We start from the raw sequence: 11,622 nt of genomic DNA on the forward strand, positions 1-11,622 counted from the left end.
AAAAACGGTACATTTTATAGTATGTGTATTTTACCACAAAAATAAATAAATGTTTATTGAGCTCTTACCATGGACCCAGCTTCAGTTCCAAGTAATTAATATAATAACATCATTCAGTTCTCTTGCGGTGGGTCTTTTTTTTTTTTTTTTTTTTTTTTTTTTTTTTTTTTTTGAGTCAGAGTTTCGCTCTTGTTACCCAGGCTGGAGTGCAATGGCGCAATCTCGGCTCACCGCAACCTCTGCCTCCCGGGTTCAGGCAATTCTCCTGCCTCAGCCTCCTGAGTAGCTGGGATTACAGGCACGCGCCACCATGCCGAGCTAATTTTTTGTATTTTTAGTAGAGACGGGGTTTCACCATGTTGACCAGGATGGTCTCGATCTCTTGACCTCGTGATCCATCTGCCTCGGCCTCCCAAAGTGCTGGGATTACAGGCATGAGCCACCACGCCCAGTGAGGTGGGTCTTCTTAGATGCTCCATGCTACAGGGGAGGGAAACTGAGGCTGGGAGAAATGAATCACCTGAGGTCAGAGGACCAGAAGAGTCTGAGCTCGGCTCAGACAGCAAGCCTGCCTGACCCTCCATCTTGTATGTAACTCTCGTCATCCCCCAACAAAAGTCTTAACCTGGGATTCAGCAATTGAGAGGAATGCAGGCAGAGAGAGATGGCCTAGAGGCCTAGTGCGGTGGCTCACGCCTGTAATCCCAGCACTGTGGGAGGCTGAGGTGGGTGGATCGCTTGAGGTCAGGAGCTCCAGCCCAGCCTGGCCAACATGATGAAACCCCGTCTCTACTAAAAACAGGAACTCAGGCGTGGTGGTTCACACCTGTAATCCCAGCACTCAGAGAGGCCAAGGCAGGTGGACTGCTTGAGCCCAGGAGTTTGAGACCAGCCTGAGCAGCACAGTGAAACCTTATCTCTACTAAAAATACAAAAAAGTGTCAGGTGCGGTGGCTCACACCTGTAATCCCAGCCCTTTGGGAGGCTGAAGTGGGTGGATCACAAGGTCAGGAGTTCTAGACCAGACTGGCCAACATGGTAAAACCCCGTCTCTACTAAAAATACAAAAATTAGCCAGGCATGGTGGCGGGCGCCTATAGTCCCAGCTACATGGGAGGCTGAGGCAACAGGATGGCCTTTACCCGGGAGGCAGAGGTTGCAGTGATTCAAGATCATGCCACTGCATTCCAGCCTGGGTGACAGAGTGAGACCCTATATCAAGAAGGGAAGAGAAAAAAAAAAAAAAAAAAAAAAGAGGAGAGGAGAGGAGGGGAAGGGAGAGGAAGGGAGGGGAGGGGAGAGGAGGAAAGGAGAGGGAGGGAGGAAGGAAGGAAGGAAGGAAGGAAGGAGAAAAAGAAGAGTGAAAGAAAGAAAAAGGTGAAAATCCATCCAAATGAAACAAAGACCCGGGAGTCTGAAAGACAAGAAGCAGAAAGGAAAGAGAGAGAAGAGATGAGAGAGAAAGGGTGAGATTGAGAAGCTGAAAAGGATGAGGGAAGAGCTGGAAAGCAAAAGGGGTGGAAGAGATGAAGCTGCAGAGGCTGGATGCTGGGAGTGAAGGCTGGCCAGAGGCTGGGCGTGGCTCTAAATGCTGGCGATAATCTTCACAACCTGCCACTGAGGCAGGGAGCGTTCTCATCACCCCCGGTTCTTTCCAGCGGGACACTGGAAGGTCACAGATGGGTGAGGCTGGGGCTGGTCCTGGGGACCCCTGTTCCTCCTCCGACATTTTTTTTCTTTTTTAAGAGTCAGGATCTCTTCTCTCTGTCTCCCAGGCTGGAGGGCAACGGGCAGTCATAGCTCCCTGCAGCCTCAAACTCCTGGACTCAAGCAATCCTCTCATCTCAGCCTCCCAAGTAGTGGGGACCACAGACACACATCACCACGCCCAGCTAATTTTTTAAACTTTTTGTAGAGACAGAGGTCTCGCTATGTTGCCCAGGCTGGTCTCAAACTCCTGGCCTTCATCAATCATTCCTCCTCAGCTTCTCAAAGCACTGGATTCCAGGCATGAGCCACTGCACCCGGCCCCTGATCCTTCATACATTGGCTTTAGGGGAGATGTCAAGAAAGGACCGTGATGAGACAGGAAAGACAGAATGGACCCATGCCCCACAGACAGAAGGAACGGAGCAGTTCGTGTTTCTACCTGCCCCTCCCAGAAGAAAAAAAAAAAAAGAAAGAAAGAAATTAAAGAATCAACCCAGACTTTAAATGAGATCCAACATTTTAATCGGTTTCATTCTGTGGGTGGCCAGAGAAGGGGGAGCCGGAGGCCAGGGTGTGGGGAAGAGGAGGACAGAGAAAGCCCCCCACCTTCTCAGGGGGGCTCCCGGCTTCTTCCTTCTGCCCCCACCGGCCTTGTCACTCTTCCTGGCTTTAGGGCGGAGAACGTTTGACATCCCCCGTGCACAGACTGAAGAAACAGCACCCAGGAGCCCGCCCCAGGAAAAGCCCCTTGTAACCTCCTCCTCAGATTCAGCTCTCTGCCCTCTCTGACTCCCAGCAAAGTCTCAGAAAACCCCCAGAATCAGGCTCTCTCAAAGTCTTACCCCGTGGGCCTGTGATGGGGCCCCCCCGGCCTCCCCAACTTCTCTTTCCCAGAACGTTGCTTCCATCCTTCAGTCCCTCCCGACACCCAAGTTTCTATGACTTGTTTGCACGAGACACAGCCTCCCCCGTGAATGAGAAGATTCTCGTCCACACCCGAGTCCCGGGCTCCAGTGCAGAGCGTCACTGTCTCTAAAGAATGTAACTGACAGTGGATTCTGGTCCCAACGTTCGCACAGACCCAGGGCACAATGTCACCTCATCCCTGCCCCTCCATGTGACTTTTGTCTGGCTCCCCCTACCTCCCCAGTGACACTCGTTGTCTTCTTCTGTTTATATTTTCATCCCACACTGGACACCTGAGCCATCCCTGGGTTTTTTTCATTGCTATGTTTGAGACGGAATTTCGTTCTTGTCGCCCAGACTGGAGTGCAGTGGCATGATCTCTGCTAACTGCAACCTCCGCCTCCCGAGTTCCAGTGATTCTCCTGCCTCAGCCTCCCAAGTAGCTAGGATTACAGGCGCCCACCACCACACCTGGCTTAATTTTTGTATTAGTAGAGACGGGCTTTCACCGTTTTGGCCAGGCTGGTCTCGAACTCCTGACCTCAGGCAATCCGCCTGCCTCGGCCTCCCAAAGTGCTGGGACTACAGGCATGAGCCACCGCAACTGGCCCACTCCTGGGCTTAATGTCCCAGAACCCAGCATGACTGGGGCCCATGAGAGATGAACATGTTTTATGTTGAATAAAAGCTTCTTTGGGGGCTCTGGAGATCAGGGTGTGCCCCTCAGGGGGTCTGGGCTGTGTGCATCTCTTCCGGTCTGGTGGTGGAAAGGTCTGATAACTCCCAGCCTCTCTTCACACCCAGCCGTTCTCCTAACATGGGGGTGCTGCTGACAGCGTGTACCTGCTCGTAAGCACAGATGGTGCCCTGTCTCTTCCCAGCTCTTAGTCCAGTGACCTCAGGTTGCTAGCTTGAAGTCAGCCGTGGTGGGAGTACTGACACCACAGAAACTGACACAGGCTGCAACACCAAGCTTTTCTCCTTCCTTGGAGAGCCCGTCGTTAGACCTTGGCCAGCACACCACTGCCTGCCTGCCCTACTTTTTGTCCCTTGCCTCCTGAGCTCCACTGATGAAGGGCTCTCGGATCCCGCCTCCCCACCCAAAACTGAAGGGAGAACTCAGACTGAGGACGCAGGGGCCCGGCACCCAACTTCTGAGCATCCAACGACCTGACTCCGTCTCCAGGTTCTCACAAGGGCTTGCCTGTGTCACCATGAGTAAAATCCTATTTCAAGAAATCATGGTGCCACCCCTGGAAAACGTCCTCAAGCCAAGCTCTAGTTTTCAATCCCACCATCAAAACTGAAAACCAAAAACAAAAAAAAACTCTAAAAAAGGGAATGTCTGTTTGAAATATAGGGCTGCCTCCTCCAATCTATTTCCCCTCTTCCTGTCTCTTATTTACAGATGGAAGGCTCCAGCTGCTTCTCTGTCAAATGGCCACAACTATGCGGGGTTCGTCCCATGCAGCTACCCCAATTCCACCAGTGTCTGGATGAAATTCACCTTTAGAAAATCCTAAAACGAAAGAAAAAAGGAGTAGAGATGGAACACGCAAGTTGCCTTTCATTTCCCTACCAAGTAGACACATTTCCAATGTGCTAATGAGAGAATGTGTGATAAAATGTCTTTAAAAAGAAACTAAGAAGTACATATATGTGGATCTACATATATGAATATAGCTCTTCCGCTCTCACACAGCCCCCTACACCTACCATGTAAGCCTGATATTTCTGAAGTCTGTCAAATTTCCAGATAATTTCTTTTTAACGTAACTGCATCATTGGCCTAAGGTTTCCCGATGGGGTTTCTTAAAGTCTGTCTTTGGAATTTCTAGAAGGGTCCCTAACCATATGCTAAAGAAACGTCCATGTGTAGGGTCTGGCACGGTGGCTCACGCCTGTAATTCCAGCACTCTGGCAGGCCGAGGCGGGCGGATCACTTGAGGTCAGGAGTTCGAGACCAGCCTGGCCAATATGCTGAAAACCCATTTCTACTAAAAATACAAAAATTAGCCGGGCATGGTGGGGCACACCTGTAATCCTAGCTACTCAGGAGGCTGAGGCTGGAGCATCACTTGAACCCAAGACGTGGAGGTTGCAGTGAGCCGAGATCACACCATTGCACTCCAGCCTGGGTGACAGCGAGACTCCATCTCAAAAAAAAAAGGAAAAAAAACATGTCCATGTGGAAAGTTAAGGAGTCGAGCCCCCCTACCTGCTTATTCAAGGGCACGGTGATTCTGACCTACACATGACCCCAAATCAACTTTTGGTTTGATTTCTTCTTGGAGGAAGTTCTCAGCAAGTTTCTGAAGCCTGGAGCTCGTGACGTACTTCAGCGGTCACAGTCGTGCCGCCAGACGGTGTTGGGGTCAAGAGAATCACTGGGACCTGTGAGCTGTCCCAGGAGAGGGAGGAGCCTCTCCCTGTGGCGGAAACGGGTGGGCTCTGTGGAGCTAAGCTGGACCCAGAGCCGCAGAGGCCACGGTCTTGGGAAGGACTGCTGGCTCCGGCTGCTTTCTCAGGAATGCCGTCCCGGGATCTAAGCTGCAGGGACGCAGATTGAGATGAGAGAGGGTCCCGAGTCCCGACGGAGCGAGATGGAGACTGCGTCCTCTACAAGATCTGAAACTTCCAGGCACTCTGATCCTTGTAGTCCAGAGGGTCCATGGGATTGTAGGTGAATTTCCAGGTACCCGTGGGGTCCTTGAATTCCAAGCTATCCACGGGGCTGTAGGCGCCATAGCTCTGGCCTGATAGGGACGTGGGGGACTGGGCCAGGGAGGGCCCCACGGAGGGGCCAGAGAGGGGGCTAAGAGCCGGGCCCCCCAGCTGGGGCACCATGGGAGAAAGGTAGGGGTCTAGGCCACTGAAATAGGAGCTCGGAGACCCATAGGCGGAGGGGGAAGAGCAGAAAGCGGAGGCTGGGGCGTAGGTCATGGCATAGGGGGCCGAGGTCAGAGATGGCGCAGAGGCCACCAGCCCAGCCCGCTGTGCCTCAGGCAAAGGGGACTCTGAGGCCGGGCTCCAGATGGACACAGTGGCCACGGCCGTGCTGGGGGAGCCTGAGGGGCCGGGCAGAGGGGGGCTGTAAGAATCTGAGATGCCCAGGGGGTCTGGACACACATCCGTGGAGGGTCTTGGGGACGTGCCCGCCTTCCTCTTGGCAGGCCGGGCCTTGGCCTGACCCCCTGGGGGCTGCTGCTGCTGTTTCTGCTGCTGCCGCTGCTGCCTGCATTTAGCCCTGCGGTTCTTGAACCAAACCTGAGGAGTGAGAGGAGAGATAGGGGAGGGTCAGTGAGGAAGAGGCCCAGGAGAGCCGCAGGGTGCCCAGGAATGAGGATGTTTATTGGTGAGAGGTGCTAGGGTCACATTTCTCTACTTTGCATCCAGCTGTGGGGCATCTATTCACCCATCTATCCATCCACTCATACATGCATGTGTACGTGAACACACACATACATCACACCCACATCCACCCATCCAATACACAATTATACACACACCATACACACATACACCATGCATACATTTACCCATCTACCTGATCATACACACATACATTGTATATATATTCATCCATCTGGTCACACAAACATACAAATATACAATTACAGGCACATATATGGTACACATATACATCATTCATAGCTGCACTTTATCTAATCATACATACAACACACATATTTATCAATCCAATTATACTACGTGTACACGCACATGTGTACATCATACATGCATCATACAAAATACATGTGTGCAATTATACATGCATATGCCATACACACATTCATCTGAGCGTACACGCATACCTCATACGTGTATATGTCATACACACATTCACCAGTCCATCTGATCACACATGCATTGCACAGACGCTTACCCATCTGATGATACGTCCAGGTGTACACACATATATCGTACATAGATTTATTTATCCATCTTATACATATAATCATATGCACATACATCATACATGCATTAATGGTCTAATTATACATACATCATGTGCACATTCATCATCCATCTGATCATACAAGCATACAAATATACAATTATACACACACACATCATTCACATTAATCCATCCCATCATACATATATACATTCCTACACACATTTTGTCTGTCCAATCACATATACATGCATACACTCATATATAAATACACCCATCCATCCAATCATGCATGCATACATTCAACCATCTATCTTATACCTATGTGCGTTCATGCAAACACACATATATACATGTATCCATCCAATCATACAGATACTCATGTATGCACACACTCATCCATGCTTCCAATCATACAAACACACACATCAGCCACACATACATACATTCATGTATACATTCATCTGTGCACCCACCCATCCATCCATCCGTCAGTCAGTTCATTAACACGCATTAACCATCTTCTACTACTCTGAGGGGCCATCCGTGGAATTGCCATCCTAGTTGGGAAAGACAGAGTCTAAATAAACAGTAAATATGTAAATCAGATGGTATCTTAGAGGGCGATAAATACTGGGGAAGAAACAAGTGACGGGGGTAAGGGGCAGCCGTGGAGTCAGGGTCGTGGGGAAACTGCAGGGTGAAATGCTGTGGTCAGTGTAGGTCTCACTGATCAATAAGCAAAGACTCAAACAAGGTGATGGGGCCTGCCGTATGGTTATCTGGAAAATGAGCGTTCCCGAGAGAGGACACTGAGTGCAAAGGCCCCAGGCAGGGGGGTGCCCGGCAGGCAGGTCAGAGGCCAGCGTGGCTGGAGAGGCTCGGAGGGCGATGAGAGCAGTCGGAGGCGGGGAATCAGCGGGATGGTGGGGAAGGAATTATTGTCCCCTTTATAACTGTGGCTGTAACCCTGTGACCTCTCCCTCCTCCCATCACTCTGGGTCCAGGGAGGGCCCATGGAAGGTCACAGGAAGGGTCGGGAGGGCTCTGGGGACCCGCCACCACACCTGAACCCTGGACTCGGGCAGATTGATCTTCAGAGCCACCTCCTCTCGGGCATAGACGTCCGGGTACTGAGTCTTGGCAAACAATGCCTCCAGCTCCTCCAGTTGGCTCCGGGTGAAGGTGGTCCGCTCCCTCCGCTGCTTCCTGGGGGCACCTGGGGTGGGATGGGAAACAGGACCCTCAGGTCATCCACATCTGCTGGTGGGAAGAAGCCCTGAGGCTGGTGGGATGCCAAGAATTCCATCCCGGGTGCCGTCTGCTGAACCAAGGGTGGAACAAACGTTCCCTGCCCTTCTACGCCTCTCCCTGTCCTGGCATCCTGTGGCTCATGCCTGACCCCGAGGGGAACTGGCTTTAGCCCTACAAGGTGGTATGAGTCATTTTCCCTCTTCTAAACTCTCTTATGCACGGTCTAAGACATACCCAGTTGAAGTATGACGTCAACCATTTCTAGCCTATAAAAGTAACAAGTTGGGGCAGGGCGCGGTGGCTCAAGCCTGTAATCCCAGCACTTTGGGAGGCCGAGGCGGGTGGATTACGAGGTCAAGAGATCGAGACCATCCTGGTCAACATGGTGAAACCCCGTCTCTACTAAAAAAAAAATACAAAAAATTAGCTGGGCATAGTGGTGCGCACCTGTAGTCCCAGCTACTCAGGAGGCTGAGGCAGGAGAATTGCCTGAACCCAGGAGGCGGAGGTTGCGGTGAGCCGAGATCGCACCATTGCACTCCAGCCTGGGTAACAAGAGGGAAACTCCGTCTCAAAAAAAAAAAAAAAGTAACAAGTTCACGCCACTCAACTTAGTGGGGAAAAAAAAAAAACGAGCTAAAGAATAATGCTACAAATAACTGAGTGGTCACTCCACTCAGAAATAAGGATCTATGAAAATTAGCCGGAGAGGCCGGGCACGGTGGCTCAAGCCTGTAATCCCAGCTACTCAGGAGGCTGAGGCAGGAGAATCACTTGAACCCAGGAGGTGGAGGTTGCAGTGAGCTGGGCAACAGAGCGAGGCTCTGTCAAAAAGAAAAAGAAAGAGAAAGGAGAAAGAGAGAGAGAGAAGAGAGAGATGAAAGAAAGAAAAAGAGAGAAAGGAAGGAAGGAGGGAAGGGAGGGAGGAAGGAGGGAGGGAGGGAGGAAGGAGGGAGGGAGGGAGGGAGGAGGGAGGGAGGGAGGGAGGCAGGGAGGGAATGAAGAAGTGAAGGAAGGAAAAAGAAACAAAGAAGGCTTTGCAGGCCAGGTGCAGTGGCTCATGCCTGTAATCCCAGCACTGTGGGAGGCTGAGGCAGTTGGATTATTTGAACCCAGGAGTTTGAGACCAGCCTGGGCAACACAGGAAGACCCCATCTCTACAAAAAAATAGGATCATTTTTTTCTATGCTTTTTTATTAATCCAGATCCTGCACAATTTACAAACAATTTAAAAAGTTAGCCAGGCACAGTGGCATGTACCTATAACCCTAGCTACTCGGGAGGCTGAGGCAAGAGGATAGCTTGAGCCCCAGAGTTCAAGGCTGCAGTGAGCCGTGACTGCACCATCGTATTTCACAGAGAGCAACATAGCAAGACCCTGTCTCAAAAGTAAAATTAAAAAAAAAAAAAAAAACCTTCGTTGCCTAGTCCCAGTGTTTCACACCTGCAGTCCCAGCTACCCCGGAGGCTGAGGTGGGCGAATCCCTTGAGCCCAGGAGTTCAAGGCTGGGGGGAGCCATGGTCACACCACTGCACTCCAGCCTAGAAGACAGAGCGAGACCCTGTCTCTGAAAAATAAATGAATAATACAGCGTTGCTAACAGATGAAAATTCCTCGATTTCCCTTCCAGATCGCATCCCCTCCTCCCCACCCCAAAAGGAACCTCTACCCTCAATTTCTAGGACTGTGCATGCTTTCCTACATTGCCAAGTGACATGCATTTCAGACGAACCCAGAGAGCTGGTGTATGGCCCCGAGATCGCCCCCGTGACTGCCTTCTTCCTGCGGGCAAAGGGACCCCAGAGGTCCTCCAAGAGATGGGGCCAGCCTGGGGTGCCAAGAGAAACGAATGTACTCACTCGGGTAGGGCACGGCCTGGTGCATCAGATCCACGCTGGGGCCACTGAGGGCCAAGGTGTTGACAGAATAGTGGGGCCCCGGGTTCATATACGCCATCATGATCTTCGGGGACACTGAGGCCCAAGTCAGGGGCCTGCAAGAGAAGTGGAGGGATGCTCGCTCACTTACCAGTGACTCACATGTGGTGACATGCGGTGTGGGAAGCAGAGAAGTTCCTTTTTCAAGTTTCCTTTCTTGTTAAAGAATAAGTGTGCTAATAGCTTTGTGTTTTTTTATGTTAATTTATTATTTATTTTAAGACGGGGTTTCACCATGATGGCCAGGCTGGTCTTGAACTCCCGACCTCAGGAGATCCGCCAGCCTTGGCCTCCAAAGTGCTTGGATTACAGGTGTGAGCCACCATGCGTGGCCGCTAATAACTTTGTTAAACCCTATCCTATGCAGCTGTTAGACATGCCACACTTAGAGGCACATAGCACATTCTATGCCCTTGTGCTTTAACCAAGATATCTGTGCTGGACGTGCTCACAGGCATGTCCCAGCTCTCCATTGCTTTGACCTGTTTAGAAAAGTTTTAGGGCCGGGCGCGGTGGCTCACGCCTGTAATCCCAGCACTTTGGGAGGCCGAGGCGGGTGGATCACGAGGTCAAGAGATCAAGACCCTCCTGGTCAACATGGTGAAACCCCGTCTCTACTAAAAATACAAAAAATTAGCTGGGCATGGCGGTGCGTGCCTGTAATCCCAGCTACTCAGGAGGCTGAGGCAGGAGAATTGCCTGAACCCAGGAGGCGGAGGTTGCGGTGAGCCGAGATCGCGCCATTGCACTCCAGCCTGGGTAACAAGAGCGAAACTCCGTCTCAAAAAAAAAAAAAAAAAAAAAAAAAAAAAAAAAAGTTTTAAGTTATTTGCCAATCGGGTTTTAGTTTAGATTGTGAGGTCTGGCTCCAACCAACGGAGATCAGACCCAGCAGTGAGGACGACCCCAAATGCATAAGGGATAAATACGTGTGTTTTCCTTTATTCATTGTACTCTCGTGGCAAGGTGGCTAGCGAGGGTACCCTTCCTGCAGTCCAGGAAGTAAAAATTGTGTTACTGAAAGATCCATTGTCTCGGTGCTAATTTTTCTTTGCGGCACTGAGCATCTATTTCCAACATGCAGGCTGAGATTCAAACCTGCCTCGGTCTCTTCTTAGGTACGTGGCCTTGACCATTTATCTCACCTCTCTATGCCTGTGTGTCCGCACACGTAAAACGGCCTCTGCTTAAGGTTCTCAGAGCTTCCTTGAGACTCTGCAAAGCAGAGAGCTGAAGCCGTCATGCACCTCATAAGTGCAAGCTCTTTTTCCTACTCTATCCTCTATAAAATCTGGTCCTGGCCAGGCACAGAGGCCCACACCTGTAGTCCCAGCACTTTGGGGGGCTGAGGCGGGAGGATCTCTTCAGCCCAGGAGTTCGAGACCAACCTGTGGAATACAGCAAGACCTTGTCTCTTTTAAAAAAAGTGTTTTTTTAAAATTAACCGAGTGTAGTATTGCACACCTGTAACCCCAGCTACCCAGGAGGCTGAGATGGGAGAATCACTTGAGCCCAGGAGTTTGAGGCAGCAGTGAGCTATGTTCAGGCCACTGCACTCCAGCCTTGATGACACAACAAGACTCTGAAAAAAAAAAAAAACAAAAAAAAACCTGATCCTGTAACACTTCCTCATCCAAGAGCCCTTCTTTCTGTGACCACGGGCAAACACGCTCAGCCTCACTTATAATCGAGGAGTGCGGGTTGACCAGCAGTCTCTGTTTGCCCAGAATGGAGGAGAGGTGGGTGTTTCTTGGAACATAGGACTTTCAGTGCGGAAACCAGAATGGTCCCAGACAAATTGGATGGGTTGGTCACCCTGAGGGAGAGTGGCATTAAAATGACAGTAAGGGCCAGGCAAGGTGGCTCACGCCTATAATCCCAGCACTTGGGGAAGCCAAGATGGGCAGATCTCCTGA

General features: G+C 50.8%; 1 protein-coding gene across 1 annotated transcript; it reads right to left on the reverse strand.

Annotated features, from left to right (window-relative positions):
* Positions 1-5,235: 5,235 nt before the first annotated feature.
* On the reverse strand, positions 5,236-9,728 carry CRX (cone-rod homeobox). Its single transcript, XM_003940295.4, has 3 exons — positions 9,629-9,728; positions 7,582-7,733; positions 5,236-5,883 (listed from the first exon to the last, which is right to left on the reverse strand). Exons 1-3 carry the CDS (start codon positions 9,726-9,728, stop codon positions 5,236-5,238), a joined length of 900 nt encoding a protein of 299 aa, XP_003940344.1.
* Positions 9,729-11,622: the final 1,894 nt, after the last annotated feature.

The sequence above is a fragment of the Saimiri boliviensis genome, chromosome 14 (assembly GCF_048565385.1).
Source record: "Saimiri boliviensis isolate mSaiBol1 chromosome 14, mSaiBol1.pri, whole genome shotgun sequence".
NCBI classification, from domain to species: domain Eukaryota; kingdom Metazoa; phylum Chordata; class Mammalia; order Primates; family Cebidae; genus Saimiri; species Saimiri boliviensis.

Excerpts from the sequence above, each read along its gene's own strand:
- CRX (XM_003940295.4), bottom strand. The coding sequence starts at position 9,728 with ATGATGGCGTATATGAACCCGGGGCCCCACTATTCTGTCAACACCTTG. Across the intron at positions 7,734-9,628 it reads CCAGGCCGTGCCCTACCCGA|GTGCCCCCAGGAAGCAGCGG; the intron begins GTGAGTACATTC and ends ATCCCACCCCAG. Across the intron at positions 5,884-7,581 it reads TGCCCGAGTCCAGGGTTCAG|GTTTGGTTCAAGAACCGCAG; the intron begins GTGTGGTGGCGG and ends CTCACTCCTCAG.